The sequence below is a fragment of the Podarcis pityusensis genome (assembly GCF_964106645.2).
Source record: "Podarcis pityusensis genome assembly, chromosome: 17".
NCBI classification, from domain to species: domain Eukaryota; kingdom Metazoa; phylum Chordata; class Lepidosauria; order Squamata; family Lacertidae; genus Podarcis; species Podarcis pityusensis.
The window spans coordinates 3,165,413-3,185,302 of record NC_138042.1 but is presented as its reverse complement, the minus strand read 5'-3'; the positions used below and the strand labels follow the sequence as shown (position 1 = coordinate 3,185,302).

At 47.0% G+C, this 19,890-nt stretch overlaps 1 protein-coding gene across 6 annotated transcripts; it reads right to left on the bottom strand.

The window, feature by feature from the left end:
* Window positions 1–13,253: 13,253 nt before the first annotated feature.
* Window positions 13,254–18,498, bottom strand: LOC308467050 (uncharacterized protein). Of its 6 annotated transcripts, none has more exons than XR_013981121.1 (6): window positions 17,837–18,498; window positions 17,308–17,469; window positions 15,618–15,737; window positions 15,154–15,359; window positions 15,003–15,060; window positions 13,254–14,629 (listed from the first exon to the last, which is right to left on the bottom strand). XR_013981121.1 is itself a non-coding variant. In XM_080988426.1 (6 exons), exons 2-6 carry the CDS (start codon window positions 17,377–17,379, stop codon window positions 14,624–14,626), a joined length of 312 nt encoding a protein of 103 aa, XP_080844552.1. In that variant the 5' UTR covers window positions 17,380–17,469; window positions 17,837–18,498; the 3' UTR covers window positions 13,254–14,623. The 6 variants fall into 6 exon arrangements, 1 of the variants encoding a protein (XP_080844552.1); XM_080988426.1 differs by having other exon boundaries at window positions 15,154–15,209; XR_013981119.1 differs by having other exon boundaries at window positions 15,154–15,209; window positions 15,425–17,469.
* Window positions 18,499–19,890: the final 1,392 nt, after the last annotated feature.

The window sequence follows — 19,890 nt, the reverse complement described above, 5'->3', positions numbered from 1 at the left end:
AGTTAGCACTCACAGACTGTCTGGAAGGCACCAGGTTGCTGAAAAATTGTCTAACGAGATCTCTTTGCAGCCATGTAAAACAATAGACAGCTATATGCTCTGTGTGACCAAATCCATTCAATTATGATTATGATTATCATTAATATTGTTGTTGTTTTCCATTTATTATATGACTTCTAACTGCACTAATAAACCAGGGATGGGGAATCTGTGACCCTCAAGATGTTGTTGGCTTCCAGCCCTCATCATCCCTGACCACTGGCCATCCTGGATGAGGCTGATGGTTGTTGAGACTCCCAGGAATGTTTGAGGGCCCGGAGGTTCCCCATCTCTGCTGCAGGCATTTTATAGCCTCACACATTGTTGTTGTTGTTTAGTCGTTTAGTCGTGTCCGACTCTTCGTGACCCCCTGGACCAGAGCACGCCAAGCACTCCTGTCTTCCACTGCCTCACGCAGTTTGGTCAAACTCATGCTGGTAGCTTCGAGAACACTATCCAAAGGCCAGTGGGAATACAATGGCATGCCTAATGATTCTATGAACTACAAAATGTTGCAGTGTATCCTTACACCTGTTCAGGGTCCGGCTAGCCCTTCTTGGGGATGTTGAAAGGGTCCCATACAGGGAGTGTTTTTTAATGCTTTGCTGTTCTGCAAGCCTTGGGGTTCATCTAAGCATGGCAATCCCTTCCTCTTGTTTCCCAGAGGTCCAATTTTGGCTGCAATGCTATTGGCACTCAAGCAGCTAAGTTTGCTATTAGAGGAAATGATGATTAAACCAAAGGTGGTTTGTTGCTTTCAAAGTGTTTTCAAGGACCATCTCCAAATGGCCATACAGAAAAGAAGTGCCCTTCCCAATGCCCAATAAATCCCACTGAAATGTATTGGCACAGGAGGCATCCTGCTGAACTGCCCACCTCAGCCCAGACACTTCCATCTTCACACCCATAAAAAAATCAGCACTGTTTCTAAATGGTCATTTAGGGGAATGCATTGGCCGAGGTTATCTTCTTCCTATATGCTGCTTTGTATACCACAGGATAAAGCTATGCAAACACTTGTCCTTCCAAGCAAACACATTCCAGTGAGTTGTGAATCTGCACCTTGACTTGCAAACCTCTGAATGAAACAATGGGGGGGGGGTGAAGCACCATGAGACAAGCTTCCACTCAAGCTCCCAGGGTATCTCCCAATGCCCAGAGAGTGGCCAACATAGGAAGCCAGACTATCAGCACTAGGGCATCCTCCTCAACAGCCCTCTCTCATGGTGTTCCCCAGTACAAGTACACTTCAGCTGTGAGGAATGTCCAGCCCCTGGACACCATCATGGCACCTCTACCAATGCATCAGGCTGTAGAAGCAGCTGTCTGTGTCCATGGACAGGAGCCCCTGATAACATCCATGTTGGCTGCAGCCCCTCCTCAGGAGCAGAAGCAAAAGCTTGGTGAACATCTCTACCCTCTGATTCACTCATTACACCCCTCCATGGCTGGGAAGATCTCAGGTATGCTGCTGGAGATAGATAACTCTGAGTTGCTGCTGATGCTGGAGTCACCTGAATCCCTCCACTCTAAGATTGAGGAAGCTATTGCTGTACTGCAGGTGCACCAAATCTCTGAAGCATCCCACAAGATGGCAGCATTTCTTCAGTGACCAAGATGGGTTGGATCCTATTGGTACTGATAAAATGACCTCTTCTACTTTGCCTGTTGCTGCAACTGTCATGTCTACACTGCTTGTGCAGCAGCCTTCATTGTTACCATAAATTTGCTGCATGTGGTCTAGCTCTCTAAATTAAAACACAAAGAGAGAGAGAGAGAGAGAGATTCCCAAGACTGAGAAGCTTAAACACCCTCCATCATTCTGTCACAATGTAAGCAGAGGTGTAGAGTGCGGAGGGCTATGGGAGCCATAGCCCCGGGTACCCGGTTTTGCGGTGGTGTGAGCCAGGCGCCCCCATGCAGGAATCCCTGCCCTGCCCATCACTGGGGGTCTCTTGGCCCTGGAGCCTGGCCTTGCCACCATGCCCCCAGCCACCAAGGGCAACGGCAGCTGGCCAGGCGAAACACCACAGCCCCGTGAACCTGGCAGCAGTGAGGGTTTGGCTGGCGCGGCAGGTTTCGTTCACTCCCTGCCTGTCTGGTGCACACACACATGTGCACCCCAGGCACCAATAAAGGGCGCAACACCACTGCATGTAGGTACTTTATAGCATATCTAAAGTACTCTTCCTCTGCAGGTATGCAGGGGCAGAGGAAGGGGATGCGGTGGGTGCGATCCGCCCCGGGTGTCACCACTGAGGGGGGGTGACAAAATGCTGGGCAGCACTCACCGCGGGGCCTGCAGCACGCCTGAGCCACGTGTCTCTCCTGCCCAAACTATCCACCTGCTGCCTCCCCCCAACTGTAGGGCAACGGAGTGGGAGGAGGCAGGCAGACTCCGGAGGTCCCGCCCTCGCCCTGCCCCTATGGGAGGCTCACCCCGCCCCGCCCCGCCCCTGGGCACGCCGCCCGAGCAGCTTCCTCTACCGCTGCAGGTATGCCACCAGCATATTCCATACAGCAACCTTGCCAGGTACCATTAGTGTTCTTTTGAGCAAACAGTGTGTTGCATGGAAGTACTGAGTGAAAATGTGTCTGAAGAGACATTTGAAGCGAAGGCCTTTAAGTGTGCATGTACTGATAAAAATAATCATGCGCAGCCAGCCAACCTTTTCAGGTGGTGAACATAGCATGACAACCACACTGGAAAGCCTGTGTGAAGTGGTTTCAGTGGAAAACAGCTAGATTGTTCCGTTGACATACAGCAGCATGATCATAGCCTACACAGGCGGATGGGTCATGCCGCGTTATCTCAGAGAAGGAGTAAGTGGGCACTATTCACTATCATAAAAGCAGAATGAAAAGCAGAGATAAGTGGCCACTGACTATCCTGCTATGAGTCGGGGAGCGGCTGATCTGGCCAGTGGGCCAGATCCTGATGCCCTCCACCACGTGGACCACTTTGACAAGTAGGTAGAGTTGCTCACCTGTCAATTGCCTGATGTTTTTAAATTTGCTTTTTATTCCAATTGAACAAAATTAAATAAAAATAAAAAGTGCATAAAGAGGGGGGAAAGGAGGAAATGTATATTATATCACTATAAATGCAAACAACTACAATTCCATATATGCTTGTCTAGCACATAGGCAGTGCTTTTTTTCTAGAATATTAGGTGCCAGTACAGGTATATAAATGTTGTTATTATCCAAATAAATATACTGATATTTATAACCTACTATATTTTTTATAAACATGTTCCAAATATTGTCCATACACATAAGCAATCCATTCATAACTTGCAAGTGTTGTCACAATGTCAATTCATTGGCTGAAGGGGCCCTAGATTTATCTTTCCAGTGCATCCATATCAGTCCTTTGGCCGTAGTAAGGGCACGGAGAATCCATTTACATTGTCCAGTTGTCAAATTCCATACAGTACGTACGTAATTCAAAAAGAACACTTTCCTCTGAAAATTTTACCTTTTTCCGCACAGTCATGTTTATCCAATCCAATGCTTTCCCCCAAAACTTAAGCATAGAATATTGTAAAAACATGTGTTTCACAGAAGTCTTATCCAACTGCCTGGTGTTAACACCATGACCTCAAGGGAAGCACTGGCACCAGGCAGGTGCCATCAGTGTATTTCCTTTAATAGTCAGCTGAAAACATTTGTTTGTGCAGGCTTATTCAGACACATACAACAGGCTGCATGCTTTACTGTGTTTTGTTGTTTTTGTATCATTTTCTAATGGTTTGAGGCATGTTACCACAAAAAAAAATAGGAAGCACTTTGCACTTTTCTAAACCCGAAATCTGTGCTGGGAAGCATATCTGACTTACACCCACATTTCCTGATCAGGTGCAGCCCAATCCTTAGAAATATAACCAGGGATGGCAGAATTAGTCCCGAGAGGGAAAAGCACCCCCATCCGGCATGTGGGCTCCATCACCCTGGAAACTCACCTGTCCTCATGAGGACTATCACCATTCAGTTCACACAGGTTCTGCTACATGACACATGACACAACGCATGTCTGTTGCTGTGCGACTCTACCTCAGGAAAGCTCCGCCGTGCCCCCACAGCCTAGGAGGGCGACTGCTGTCTTCCAGCTATGGCTTGGCATGGTATTTTACAGCATGCCAACTCCAATCCTGGGACAAGCTGTCTTCGGCTGATGGGGAGTGACTCTGCCCAGCTGGGTCTCTCTCTGTCTGCCTTGTGGGTGCATCAGCCTGGCCAGTGTCAGCAGCTAATCCAACCTGACAGGACCAATTGCTTAGAAAAGTCCCAGAGATTTCCAGTGCCTCCCGGCTCTGGCTGCAGCTGCACTGACTCAAGAGGAGAGAAGCAGGCAACCCCTGAAGCAGTTGCAGGAGGAGTACAAGTCTGGTCTGCATCCCCTGAGCAGCAGCACAGCAAAATACGTGGTGCCCAGAGATACTGGCTTTGGGAGGTGAGTAGCAAACCCTCCTCCTTTTCACAAAGGAACCATTCCCACACTTACCTCCATCTAAACAATATACGATGAGACAGGGCACAATGTAGTTATTCTCTCTCTCTCTTTCCCCCTCATTGAAAAGGAAATATTTAAATTATATTATCTTTGTAATTTAAATGCATGGCTGTTCATATCTGAGCTGAGATCTGCCTTGTGAAAATTATGTAGAACAGCATATTATAAATTTGAACACTGGTAAAAATAAATACAACCTAACACCTTCCACTCAGCAGTAGTGTATAGTTTTCTTCAAGGTCTTGCATTGGGCTGGGGCAGAGTGACAGCTATATGTAGATTGTGGAGAAACTGAAATTGGACCACTTGCCTGGTGGAGCGAGTCCTTAATCCATCCCTTGCATGTGGCTACAGAGTCCGTTCCAGGGCTGGGTCAGCTAAGCTGTACTGCTGCCTTAGGTGAAAATGAATTCTGCTTCTCCCAACCACATGGCATGGCAGGCAGAAGGGATAGGTGTTCTTTGAAACACATGTTTTTACAATGTTCTATGCTTACACCCTCATTGCTGCCCTTCCAGAAGTAATTGTAGGAAAGGGAAGGCCTCATGACTGGGGCAGAGGGAGCACACAGTGGCCCCCTATTACCCCAAACCCTATGGATGTAATATCCTGGGACTTGGGTTGGGGAAACCACGTGCACGTTTTCTCAGCCTGCCCCAATGCTAGTCAAGGCGGCAGCAAACAGGGAAAGATGCTGGAGGAGGCGGCAGGAGGGAGCAGTCCTTGGCCCTCCAGTCATCCCTGCATCAGCTCTGCGCTCCGCGCCTGTGTTTTTGCATTTTGTATGTGTGGGGTCAGCCCACACCAGTGGACCACTTTCCTCCTCCATCTCAAGATTTCCCTTGCAGTACTCAGTAGGGATGCGGGTGGCGCTGTTGGTGAAACCACGGAGCCAAGGACTTGCCGATCAGAAGGTTGGCGGTTCGAATCCCCGCAACGGGGTGAGCTCCTGTTGCTCGGTCCCTGCTCCTGCCAACCTAGCAGTTCGAAAGCACGTCAAAGTGCAAGTAGATAAATAGGTACCACTCCGGCGGGAAGGTAAACGGCGTTTCCGTGCACTGCTCTGGTTCGCCAGAAGTGGCTTAGTCATGCTGGCCACATGACCCGGAAGCTGTACACCGGCTCCCTCGGCCAGTAAAGCTAGATGAGCGCCGCAAACCCAGAGTCGTCCGCGACTGGACCTAATGGTCAGGGGTCCTTTTACCTTTACTCAGTAGGCAGGACAGTGGGGGCAAAGCTAGAACGAGTTGGCTCTGCCTGCCATTGTCTCTGGCGCCACCTACTGTTGGCCTCCCGCCACGCCACCCCAGGAGGCACCAGGCGCCACTAGCGTTGGCTGCAGCATCTCATAACAACCCCGCGATCCTCCGCGCCCAATTCCGCCCACGCTGCACCGGTGCCTTCTTTCTTCCCCCCTCCCTTTTCTGTCTCTCCCTTGCTTCTCCCCTAGATTTGCAAATCTCCCTCAGCTCCTGCTCGCCCTCTCCATCTCTCTCTCAGCTGCTCGCAGATTGAATTATTTCATTCTTTGTAAACGAGCTTTAGGAAGCAGCAGGACGGACGAGAGACGCAGAGGAGGGCGCTGGTGATATGAAAGAGGTGGGTAGGAAGGAAAGATGAACTCCCCCCCCCCTTCCTCGCCCATCACCAGCCTTGCTGGGAATTCAGCATCACCACGCCCTTTCTCGGCCCATTTGTGCTGCTGTCTGCTGCCATCTAGTGGGAATCCGGGTTTTTGCACATTAAGAAAAGCGGGCGGGGGGCGAGTAATTCCACGGGGTGATCCTGGTGACTCCCCTCCCTCCCTCGTGCAACACGCGGACTACTCTTCTTAGTGCTCAGGCCAAGGAATGTTGCATAGGTTCGAGCTCTCAGAACAAGGCCACCAAAACGTGTTTTCCGCCCGGTGGTCGTTCACATGGGTGTCCTTGATAACCCTTTACCCCCCCCCCCGGCCCAAACAGCCGAGACGGAGTATCTCCTGCCAGAAGCAGGCAGTGACCGCAGCTCAGTTCATTCAGGCGGATTCGCGCCGCTTGATGTCTCTCAGCTGAATGCAAGATGAGGCTCCACATCTTGTGGAGGGGAAAACACAGGCATCAGGTTGGGTTGGCACCGGGTGGCGTTATCGTTTTGTCTGTGGCAAGGCATCTGTGCCATGCTTGTTTGTCCATGCAGGGCAGTCGTTCATTCCTTAGAAGCATTTATTTCTTTGTCACCCTATAAACAAGTCCTCAAACACCACTTGCTACAGGCAGGCAACCAACAAGTGAAGAAGAACGCACCACCTGTGTGTGAAGCAGCCCTCATCAGGTGTGCGAGGGGCTGGCCTAGAACAAGCAACAGCCCAATGCAGTAGCCTTCCCTCCAAGTCTCCCTATTTTCCAGGGACAGCCCCGAAATTACAAAAGCCATCCTGGCTTCTGACCTGATCCCAGAATGTTGCTGTTTCCCCTGCCAGTGTTGTCGCTGCTGAGCTCAGGGAGGAGGCTGAGCCAGTGCTTGTCTCAAGCAATGGCGGTGGTGGCAGTGACAGCTGTGAGGGAGCATCCTGTGGCCCCTCCGCCCCTGCTGGCCTCCTCCCTTGGGCAGCTTGCAGTGGCTGCTGGAGAGCAGGCAAGGAGGCCGTAGCCACCAAAGCCCAGCCCCACAGGACAAGCCGGCTCTGAGGGGCAGGCAGAGGACAAGGCTGCCCTAGGCGGGAAGAAAGCGGGAGGGAAGTGCAAGCAGTCTTGAATTTTTTTTAATGAAAAGCTGTGTCCAATCTTTGGCAATGGGGTGCTCAGACAGTGAAGGGTTTTTTTTTGGGGGGGGGGACTTATTGCAACAACAAAAGGGTGTCTCATTTTCATCCCTGAAATACTGGATACTGTGTGATGGTCCCCTACAGAATTTAAAATGCTGGGTGTGATCTTTCAGATCTTCAATCACTCTTCATCCTGTATTGATGTTCAGAAGGAAGATGGGGAGGGGAAGAAAAGAAGAGAAATCAATGTTGCATTGTTAGGCAGATATCTGGTGCATTTGAAAACAATGAAGCAGGAAGTTAGCTGAATGCAGATACTGCTAATTAGGTTACCAAAAGGCCATGTTGGTAATATTCAGTGAACAAAAACTCCCTCCAGGGACAAAGCATTAAATGAAATGAAAAGAAAAAAACAACAACCACCATTTCCTCTGAAAATCTGGCAAACAAGAGCAAAGGTACATCTGTATCTGCAAAGCCTTTCAGGTCTCCTAGAACTATAGGAAAGCAGAGAACAGGTCAGGTCAGAGTGCCCTTTATGTGAGGAAGTTAGATATTAATTCTTGAGGGGTGGGGTGGGCACGCCAGGTAGCAGGTCTACAGCAAACAAACAAGCATGGTGATGTTATCTAACGATGTTGCCATTTTTGTTAGTTATCAAACCCTTGGAGATTTCTTAGTTGGGTAGTTGTCTGCCTTTTAAAACATTAATCTACATTTCTTTGATATGCATATTGCTGAAATCGCAGTATTACTGTCCCTTTGAGGCACTGAGGAAAATAAGGTAACTTAGCAAACCATCCTAAACTGCTCTCGAGTTACTTTGCACTGGGGGGTTAGGAGTGGGGAGGTGAGGGATACTTTCCCACTGCACCTGGAATGGCCACTTGATCCAGTACACTCTCAAGAGCAGCTCAGGAAGCTAGGAGAAAAAACGTTACTTAGAAAAGCCCCCAAGTGTCATAGAAACTGGAGACACATCCTCAGGGACCCTTGAAACATCACCAGTGCCCACCCATCAGGCATGGTGCTGGTGCTGGTATTCACATAACACAGAGAGAGCCAATCAATGCAGGCTGAAACAGGTGATTGACAGGTGGGCAGTGGGTGGACTCAGCTACCTGTCAAAAAATGGCCTGGCCACTTTTGGGTCCATGGTGCCAGACTCAGAGCAGTTTCCCACCCTGGCATTGCAGCCTGCGTTTCTCCCCCTCCCTTCCCCCATGGGAAGGGCTCTGTCCTGGCACCACCTGTGGTTGGTGTGTGTTTACATCCAGTGCCAAAATGAGGTGCTTAGGATCCTAGGTGAAGATCAGTGCTCAAGTTCCCATGTATGTTTTAGAGATAGGCTCTTTGCAGAAAGTACCTCTTTGCACAAAGGCCACAACAAAGCCAAAATGGCCTCAAAAAATAAATAATCTGCCCTCCCATCTCAGCAGTTGAAATTTGCCTCCTCCAGTTAAAATCATGCTCCCAGCTATTGTTCAACTAGTGCTTTAGTTTATTAATCTGCTACAAGGCTGATGAAAGATTTAAGCAGCCCTGATTTCTATAGTTCCTTGAGAACGGATGGCACAAGTGGTGTTTACCCATAGGCTGGAGGCTGTCCGCAAAGCATCTTTGATTGCTGCACACTCTCAGCAGCCCTGTCACATTTTAATCAAGGAGAGATTTAATAAACTGTAGAGAAGCAAAGCCAGTAAGGTCCAGTTATAATTTGTCATTCCCAGTGCATTTGGCTCTATGATGGCATGGAAGTCACGTCTGAAGTCATACTGAAGGACCAACAACATCTGCTATTGGGTCCCTGAAGCACACACAAAGCGGCAAAACGTCCTTGCAGGTTATTAACAGGATTTTATTTGAAGTGCATACGCAGAACAAAGGTACAGAGCAATAAGTTTGCAATCTGTACACCCCAGTCAGGGTGCGCCCCCCTTTTATAGATTTGCAGAATAGAATGCCACCTGATCTCTTGTAAGTCACCTGATTTCTTGTAAACCACCTGATTTCTGGGAAATCGAAAGTTATGGCAACTTCCTATGTCCTTACATGGGCTTGCCCCCCCCCCTTTCCTTCCTGCACCAGCCTCTCCACGCCATGAACCTCGACACGTGTTCAAATGTAAAACATGTGATTTATGCTAGTAGCAATAAAATGGGGCTTTGTCTCCTGCCTTACCCTTCTCCTTGTCTTCAGTCTCCCCCCGACTGGGGCCCATTCAACCTTGCTCTTCTCTTTACTGCCTTAAGTTAGACATTCCGAAGAGAGGCCCATTTTACTCTCTGGTTGGTGCAAAAACCTCCCCTTTTGGGATAATAACAATACAATTATATATTGTAATATGCCCCCCTTCAATACCACCTTTATACATTAGATATTTAGAGGGAGAAAGTGTTCCTCTGCTGACAGCAGCCAAAATGCATTGCAGATGTCTTATTAAATTAAATAGGACCTGTTTGTCTGTATATTTAGGTTACTTCCTAAACAAACAATGCAAAATGAAGAGAGTCTTTTTATATTTATATATAAAAGAAGTAAGTATTTTGTTCCCTATGGCAAGGAGTGCTAAGATAGGAAGCATCCATGTAATCCACCTTGTCTTAGACACAAACCAGTGATGCATCACAGGAGCACCTTACTTGATTTGGTTCTTGGGGGGAGAGAGAGAAAGAGAGAGAGGCTGCATTGGAAGTAAGCAGGGAGATGGCAGGGGCTTTGTCGTGTGCCAAAGACACCTGAGAGCAGAAGCAGCAAAGCAGGCTGGGAAATGCTGGGACTGCACAATCATTTGGGCCTAGTGACGTTATTCAGGCCTAACTCTGGCATGTGACTCATTCCCCTTATAAGAGCAGCCATTTTCTCTCTCTGCTCTCTGTAAGATTTCAGTCAGAGTCTGTCCTCCTCAGTTGTGAGCAGAGTCAGTATGTAATCTTGAAGGGACAGGATACCCAAATCCTGTCTGTGAAATCACCCCAGGCTTCAATAATCACACCAGGCCTCAAAACTGTCCAAAATTCCTTTTGTCTTCTAAAAATCCACAGCTACAGCTTTTCTGTGGATTCTCACATGATGCTGTTCCAAAGGCAAAATGTTATTCTTTTATCAGCACGAGAAGGCTTCAAAAAGCTAATGAATAGGCCAGGGGTCTGCAACCCGCGGCTCCGGAGCCGCATGTGGCTCTTTTACACCTTTGCCGCAGCTCCGGAGCGGATACTAGCGAGGGGAGGAGGCGCATTGTGCGCCCCGACACTCCCCACTGTGGCGGGCGCTGTACTGGCTGTGACGTTGCATGGGGGCGGTGCGTGCGTTAGTCACGCACCGTCCCAACGTCACCTTCCCGCCCGCCCGCTACATTGTAAGGGGCATGTACGCTGGTCACTGCATTGTAAGGGGCATGTATGCTGGTCACTGTTTTGAAGGGGAGTGAAGAACACACACACACAAAAAGGTAACTTGTTAATTTAACGTTTATTTCTATGAGGAGGAGTAATTCTGAGGGGTCAAACAAAGAAATAATTAAAAAAGTGACAAAAAAGTTATTTTTATAATGACGAGTTTTGCGGCTCCCAGTTTCCTTCGGAAACGGGTCCAAGGTCTTAAAGGTTGCAGACCCCTGGAATAGGCTCTGTTCAAAGCAGGCCTGAGAAACGAATCTTATCTCATTCTAGTTGCAACATCTTTGGACATGCTGAACCGCTTTCATTCCCCTTTTCCTGGGAAGGGTGCCAAGAGTCCCAAGACAGCTTTCTGTTCATGCTCAGAGGAACTCATGGGCAGGACTCTGGAAGAAGGAGGAGAAAGGGGGCGGGAACTGGAAGGGGAATATATACTCTGTGCAAATGACTGTGAACCCGTGCATGCTTTTGTGAACTATCACACTTGCTCCTTCTACCAGTTCATGGATGGTAGAAATAAAAGCTTTTTCTCCGAAACTATTCCTTGAGTGTCTGTTGACTCCCACTTCCCTTTCCCGGGCGCAATATTTTTCCCACCCGAGGGCAAAGCCTCATAAGGCTACAATCTCAGTCAAACTGTTTGAAAGCATGTTGTTTATGAAGAAGTTTATTTTAACTCAGTAAAGCTCTTATTCTTTCACTTAAAAACTCTGCATTATTAATCTACGCTGCACATCAGGCTTGAACGCCGTCCTGGAAACTAGGAGCGCCAACCACCAGCGTCTTTTGGTACACACACAAATATTCATCACCAGATCACTGAAACGCCCAGCAATAAGTTTCACCTGTGAATGGACTTTTACCACGCCTCAAATGCAATATTGTTCCCCCTTAATGAAATCAGTTCGCACATTCAACAGGTAAATGCAGAGAAGCGAAATTATGGAGAGGGTTTTTATTTTCATTATAAAGTGTCTAATGTTTTCTCTTTAACATTTTCTAAAACAATGCAGACCCTGCTCACAGAATTACAGTCTTTCCTTTTACAGATAGGTAGCCGTGTTGGTCTGCCATAGTCTTTCCTTTGTTTTAGCAGTCTCATATATGAACTTAAACCCCAGACAGCTGATTCACACAAGCAATTCATCCTCTCATGTTACAGTGTCTAGTGACAAACATTGTGGGAACAAAAGCACAGTATTCTGAGGTGTGAGTTGTTGCTGTTGGCCTACAGCTTCCCTCATCCCTGCTGCCTGGGGCTGATGATGAGAGTTGGCTTCCAGCGTCTGGAGGGTCACAGCTTCTTGGCTCCTGCATTAAGAACCAACCATGCACATGTTGTGTGAACAGGCCTGCCAAGAAGGGGGGGGGGGTGGCTGGTTACTTTTCTCTCTATTGCATTTGCAAAGCCCCATCCCAGTAGGGAACAAATGGTGCAAAAACACTTGTGTACCATTTTGGCTAGCGAGCTAGCTAAATAAACAAACAAATAAATAAATAAATCTCCATCGTAATTGGTTATAAACAGGGATCCGTGGCTCACATTTTTTGGTTCTTGGTGGGGGGGCAGGGATAAAAACACCCCAATATTCCATCTTTGATCATGGTCTCTTTTTTGACAGCCACTGCCAGAATGGAAATAGCTGTCAGGTGGGAAATGGGGGGAGGCCCTCACTTTATGGTCTTGGCTTTACCCAGGTATGGGACATGGCACTATCTGGGAGTTTAAATCAACACAGCAATGAGTTGATAAATGGGCAGGGTAAGAAGGATAAATTTCTAAGTTCATGGTAATTGTTCATTGATTATATCAACAAATTGGCACTGTCGCTATGACCACCTGCCATGGGTGTAGCCAGGATTTATTTATTTTGTGGGGGGGAATTAGGGTTGCCATATTTTGAAGAGCAAAAAAGATGACACTATGAAGATTCTCATTTGAAATACTCCTACTATATGTAGGCTATAGAAGCCGCGATATATTGCTCAGGGGGGCAGGGGAAGAGAAGGGGTAAGCAAGTCTTCAATCACCAGTCTTGTCTAGGACTCATCCAGAAAGTATAGCCAGAGACATTTGGGCAAATTTTTAAAAAGTTACCCATGAAAAAGAGGATGTGCCCTGGAAAAAGAGGACAAATGGCAACCGGGGGAGGGGGCAGAATTGAGTTACCTGCGACACAATTGGTCAGCTAAGTTTTTTTATTTATTTACTTGATTGGGGCGGCAGGCAGACTCTGGAGGCCCCATGCTTGTGCAGGAGACCTTCCAGCAGGCTGGACTCAGAGCCCAAAATGTGCCCCGATTGCCAACACACCTTGCCTCTTGCAGAAGGGGGCGTCTGGCCAATACTCACACATGCAAGATGTCCTCCGTCACGTCCAGTTCCTTGCTGATCCCTTCTTTGCGGGGCTCAGGGTCAGGGGCCAGGGAGCCCAGCGCAATCTGGGCCAATGATGATGATGGGAAAGGGATCCTCAGCTCACAGATGTTGGGGGTAGCGATAAGGAGCATAAAATGTACAAGAAAATCACAAACACAGGCCCACACATCCTACCTTTCCAACAAGAGACACTCTCTCTTATTCAAGGTCACTTTTGTATTCTATGTTTACTATTTCTGGGAGAGCTTCTAGTCCCTGGTTTTTGACTGCGGAGCTCTGACACGGCCAGGCCAGAGCACTTCTGTGGCATGTAACCAGGCCCAGAACATTGGTACCAAATGAGTGTCACATTTAGTGTCCCATGCGCTTCATTCTAATACAGTAATATTGGAATTTTCTCAAAGGGGAATTACACACACTAAAATAATTGGAAGAGGAAGTGTGAGTCATTGGTGCTCCCATTCCCCAATATACAGTGTGAGTGTGAGTGGTGTGTTTGTAAGAATTCTCACTGCAGGGGAAGGTGTGCCGTTACCTTCAGCAACATACCGCCCTGAAGAAAGAAAGAAATTTCCACAAACTATGTAGTGGAAAACGTTGCAAAATGCAATTCTGGCCCTCCTGAAGATCTGGGTGGATAGTTCTTCTAATGCCTGGGTATCCCTGACTTGCAGTGGCTCTGGAAGGATCTTTCTTAGCAGCCCTATCTGGAAATGCCTGGGACCCCACCTCCTGCATACAAAGCATGCACTCTGAAACAGAGCTATAGCCCTATCCCAACGTGCGCTTACTAGGGAGTAAGACTATGGAAGCACTCCGACTTCCTTCAAAGTAAACTTACTTAGGGTCAAACTGCATTCCTCCTGATCAGGAGACAACAAAAGGGCCTGACTGAACATACAATGTTGCATCCCTAGATACCCCCAATTGCAGAAATAGGACACGTCTTTGCTTAGAGTGGCCATTGACACTTGGCCAAAGGAATGGACACTAATTTGCATACGCTGTGTGTAGATGCACATGTAAAAATATTAGTGGTTTATCTCCTACTAAGTCATAGTCACTAGAACCATTGATTTCAGTGACTCCGAGTATGACTTAGCTGCTCTTCCTTCTGTATCTTTCAGCCAGACCTGGAATGCCCGGCTATTCAAATAGAGGACACCTTCATACAGAGGACTGTCACCTGTCCACATCTTAAGCCTCTGATAGCCCTGAAAATTGAGAACTGTCTTCTGAAAATTGGACACCTGAGCATCTTATATTTGCTCTTCTGCTTCTGCTAATGAGTGAATGTCATGCCATTTCCTCTTTTATCCCAGCCTTTTCCACATTCTGCATAATCTAAATAGGATCCGTTTGTTTGTATATGTAGGTTACTTCCTAAACAAACAATGAAAAATTAAGAGACGGTCTTTTATATTTATATATAAAAGAAGTATTTTGTTCCCTATGGCTTGGTGTGCTAGACTGGGAAGCATCCATGTAATCCACCTTGTCTTAGACACACACCGGTGACGCATCAGAGGAGCACTTTGCTTCATTTAGTTCTTAAGGGGGAGAGAGAGAGAGAGAGAGGTTGCATTGGAAGTAAGCAGGGACACCGCAGGGGCTTGAACCCCGTCCTGGAAACCAGGAGCGCCAACCACCAGCGTCTTTTGCTTTTTTTTGGCCAATGCAACAAGGTGAAAAGCAAAACCTGAGAGGACACTCTGAATACAGAATGTTCTCTCAGGAAAAAAGAAAACCCTTAAGAATTATGAAGTTGCAGACAGAACACAATCGAGGTTTTATCCCTTGCCATGAGCAAGGGATATTCACCTAGATGTGTTTACGTCACAGAGTGCCATGTTGACTGCCATTAATTTGCAGGGCAGAACAGAGAGACTGGTTCCAGTCTTCAAACTCTGCCTTTATGCTCACCTTTTTGTTTGTTCCTCCGAAGTGTGAATTCATGGGCCTGGAAGTTCCTTCTGCCGGTCTGTGAAAAGCAATCTGGACTCATTAGTTTGTCCCCGGTCCTTTCCCGCCAATTCCAGAGAAATGTTTTTGGAACCCAGCTGTTCTTACTGACCTGACTTCTGCAGGAAGAGCTGGCTTCCCCTGAGTGTGGTGGGCTCTGGGACAGAACTGTGAACAGATCAAGCAGGGGGAAATGGAGAAGCCAGCACAAAAGGATTGTACTGAAAAAGATCACTAAAATGTGGAGTGTGAAGTTCACTTGCCGTTAAATTTCCTGAAGGCTTGCAAAATTCTATTTCTTGCGTCACTGAGATGCACCTGGAAGAGACTAGGGTCTTCAGCAGCCCTCCCCTCCAGACACAGGAGCAAAAACAGCCGGTTACCTAAAGCAGCGCAGTCAAGACGCAGGTGTCTCTCAATCCTGCACTGCAGATGTTCACTTGATGGATCAAGAGCTCTGACACTGCCTCTTACTTGTCAATGGAGCAGATCTGCTTCCGGCACAGATAGCTCTGTGAGGTCTGTAAAAAAAGATCTGGAACGAAACAAGGATGGCTGTCCCGCCCAAAGATGTACCTTATTGTGTGGTGATGGCACAGGAAAGGGCCTCCCCTGCAGTGGTGTCCCGACAAGAGAAGTCCCTCCAGGTAGAAGTACGGAGAGCGACTGCATTCGGCTTTCGAGTTCGCAGCTCTTCTGAAAAAGGGATTGAATAACCAACATTGCTAAATACAAGCTCTTTGGAAGATTTAGTTTGCATATTTGATGTATGATTTCATTTAGAGCCTACCTTTTCTCCAACAGGCTCAGGGTGCTTGAATGGTCCCCTTCACTGCGACCTGAAAGAATCTTTGTACAAAGAGTTGCAGGCAGAACACAACAGAGATTTTCCCCTCAGCCAAGCACAAGATACTCACCTTCAGCCAGAAGACACACAACTTTATTGCTGCTATGATTCCGGTAGAGCATTTAGAGATTACTTGTTAGTTATTAGTGCCTATCGCCACCTCTGAGAATTCGAAGGTAACCAAGGGAGAGGTTTCAGGCAAAGGAAGCAGTTTGCTACACCAGGTTTTTAAATATATTACCTTAGGAACAGAAGAACTGGCGAGGATCCAAATTTTAGTATTTGTTGGAAAACCAGCAACTGTCAACCCTATCATGCAAGTTTTCACCAAAAAGCCAGTAATACCATTTGGGTCAAATTAAATTTTGAATAAAGTCTCAGCATTTATGGATCATGTTCCCTGCATTCAACAATTATACATGTACCCCAGGCAAAGAGAATTGGGAGCTACATGCCTCCTTTATCTACAGGATTGAAGGGTACAGACCTCTATTCCAAAATGTTTCACAAATGTGGGTTATTATGATTTTGTGTGGCCCTGCTCTGGTCATTAGTGGAACAATCAGCCACCCCCTTATGTATGAGTAAAAATGGCCAGTCGGGATTCATAAGATTTCAGATATTTTCTCAGTCATTTCAGCCTTCCCATTAGCAGACAACATTTTCTGCCCTTTATGTACAGGAAAAAATGGTTACGGCTCATCCTTCCTAATTGTGAATATGTTTGTGCTTAAACGTTTGCTGGACTTTTTTTGCTTAAAAATGGCCGGCAAAATGGTGAAAACCTCTAATCACTCCAAGGCCTCTCCCAGGCCACCTCTCCCATTGCCATCAGTAGATTCACCCTCAAAATGCCTTATTTGCTTTTTCACATTGAAATCAGCAAGGCAACTGTTACAGATATCGGAAGCAGTTTGATGCATCAGCTTTTAAAATGGGTATTCTAAATACCTAAATACCCTTAGGAACAGAATTACTGGTGAGGATCCAAAATGCTGGCATGTTTGGAACCTTCTGGATTTATACACATCTGAAGGAACAAAAACTCAACAATATTTTGGTGACCCTCTTCTTCAGTTGCCCAGTAAGTACAATTCATTTGTCTTCAGATGCCCAATGCCACCACTGTTAAGCCTGCTGCTCCAGAGGGTTTGTTATTCTACTCCTTTGAAGCCCCATTAGAAATAAAAGGAAGTTCTGCCCATTAGCGAAGGAGCTTATCTATAGTCCCTAAGAAGCTATCACAAAGTGGCTGCAAGGCATTTTTGTCAACAAGGCATCCTGAGCTAACACGAAATTAAATGGAACTATGTAGTCCTCTGCGCCTCTGCTTTGCTCTTTATCACATGCACAGCTTTCTTTCCCCCTGGATCCCCCTACCCTTCTCAATTCTAAGTCTTACCTGTGTTAAAATCTTACCCGTCTTGGTTTTTCCAACTTCCGGAGCGAGGTTCTGGAGTGAGTGGTTGCAGACCAGATCCAGGTGCTCATGGAAGAAGCTGCTTTTCTGGGTCCATTTCAATCAGGGTTTAGGCCTGCTTTTGGCACGGAAACGGCCTTGGTCGCACTGTACGATGACCTCTGTTGATAGAGAGACAAGGGAAGGCGCTCCGTGACCCCCAGTGCCTCCCATCAGCTTTGGCTGGTGGCCCAGCTCCGCCCCTCTCTGGACAGGGACAGCCTGACTCCTGCTGTCTCTGCTCTGGGAACCCGTTCTTGGGTCGTTCTTTTTGTTTTTATTTGGTGCAGTTGATATTTTATGTGAACCGCCCTTAGACCTTCGGGTATAGGGCGGTATAGAAATTAAATAAATAATAACAATAATAATAATCATAATAATCACTTCAACAACAGAAACGCCAGCCTTCTTTTTATGAAATGGCTTCTCCAGTTGCCTTTTAAAAGAAAAGCCTTCTATTTTCTGCAATTATTCTTCATATCCACCTACCCTTTCCTCTGCTCCTTTGTACATCCAAAGACTTGTTGGTTGAAAGGGAAATAAACTTGATTTCGCCCTTCTTGTTCTTTCATGTATCTTCATTTTCCCTTGGCCTTTCTAGTCATCAGGTGTATCTGCTTTTCTTGATTCTCTTTAAAATCTTCATCTTGGGGGTTTTTATAAGTTTTCAGTTTAAATTTTTCTTGGCTAAGCTTTCTTTTGGGGGCTTTCTCAAAGTCCAGTATCTGTCCACAATTTACTCTCCCTGTTTTATTATGATTAATTCTTTGATCTTCTTATTTTCTTTCAGTTTCCTTTTAATTAAAAATGAATTGCCTCTCCTAACACTTTTTAGCTCTATCTATCTACAAGCAACATTTAAAATTGCCAACTATGGAGATCACCTTTTGTTGTATCTCTTTTTAAAGTTGTAAATCACAACTTCAGCTCTGACCAGTGACAGCGTTAAAACCAGTATTATAGCCAGGGACAGTCTCACTCACTAGATTCTGGCTCGCTCCTTCCACCACCTGTTGGTCATAAGGACACATAAAATAGTCCCTTGGCGCATTAATACAGTGGATACAAATGGGTTTGTTTTCAACATAGGATCACTGCGCATGGGTGAGAAATTAGTGCCTGCCCCACTCCCTAATAACAGGGTTCCTGGGGTGCCAACTTGAATAAAATATGGGAGGGGGAGGGCATAGTCACATGACATGGCACACAGAATTAAATGGCAATGGCCATCAACTTGCGGGGGAGGGGGTTCCCGGCCCCCTCAAATTTGGGGGGGGGGTGCGGGCTTAAGTGGAGTTAAATCCTAAGCCAGGGTAGGTGTCATTCCTGGATCAATGTCTTTGTTTGCTTGGCTATTTGTAGAACGTGCTGTGCCTTTTAATGACATTTTGCCCATGTATCGCACTGATCTGAACATTAAAGATTTTGGTAGACACTGCAGCCTGAGTTTGAATTCTTCTTTGAGTGACAGCCAGGAAACTCTCCTCCACAGTGAGCCTTTTTGGAGGTTCTCCTTGTGGGAGGGGCCCCAGGGCCCCCAAATTGGATAGCCTATCGCTGTAAGAAAACGCTTTAAGAAAATGCTAAGAAACTGTTAAAGCTATATACCTTGTTAAGGAAAAATCTAGGTGTGAGGCTGCTCAGTTACCCAGCTCGTCGGGCAGAGCCCGCGGGTCCCTGCGGAATAAAGGAAGGAGTCCAGCCAACCGGAGCAAATAGCTGTAGACCAAAGTTTATTGCGCAATAGGTTCAAAGAGCAAATTTTGAACCCCGAAGATGGGGTGACAAAGACTTTTAAAACTTTCCCACCACAGCCCAGATTACAGTTCGAAGGGGAGGGGTTAACCTTGGCAAACATGTCCAGACAAGTACTTGGTACCAGATTAGCATAAGCAGACATTGCAGGGCAAGACTCAGGTATAAGATTAGCATAGACAAATATGTCTTAAGTACCCACCACCCATGGTGCTGGAGGAGACTCTTGAGAGTCCCATGGACTGCAAGAAGATCAAACCTATCCATTCTTAAGGAAATCAGCCCTGAGTGCTCACTGGAAGGACAGGTCCTGAAGCTGAGGCTCCAATACTTTGGCCACCTCATGAGAAGAGAAAAGACCCTGATGTTGGGAAAGATGGAGGGCACAAGGAGAAGGGGACGACAGAGGATGAGATGGTTGGACAGTGTTCTGAAAGCTAACAGCATGAGTTTGACCAAACTGCGGGAGGCAGTGGAAGACAGGAGTGCCTGGCGTGCTCTGGTCCATGGGGTCACGAAGAGTCGGACACGACTAAACGACTAAACAACAACAACAACAACAATCCACCACCCAAAAGTACAATAGAAGTTCCTTTGCATGTCTGGAGCCTGAGGCGAGTCAGGTGATGAGATTTGGCTTCCTTTGACTTCCGGGTTGGCGCCTCTGGCAATGGCGGATTTCCTCCGATTGGGAGGAATCTGCTCCGTGGAAAACAGGGTCTGAACCGCCACGGTGAGGCGGAGACCCATCAAAAACCACAGGCAGGAGAAGCCTGTGGACGTGGGAT

Coding starts and splice junctions, on each gene's coding strand:
- LOC308467050 (XM_080988426.1), bottom strand. CDS start 17,379: ATGAGCACCTGGATCTGGTCTGCAACCACTCACTCCAGAACCTCGCTC. Junction 15,210..15,617: donor TGCCATCACCACACAATAAG/GTACATCTTTGG, acceptor ATCTGTTCACAG/TTCTGTCCCAGAGCCCACCA. Junction 15,061..15,153: donor GCTCTTCCTGCAGAAGTCAG/GTCAGTAAGAAC, acceptor TGCTTTTCACAG/ACCGGCAGAAGGAACTTCCA.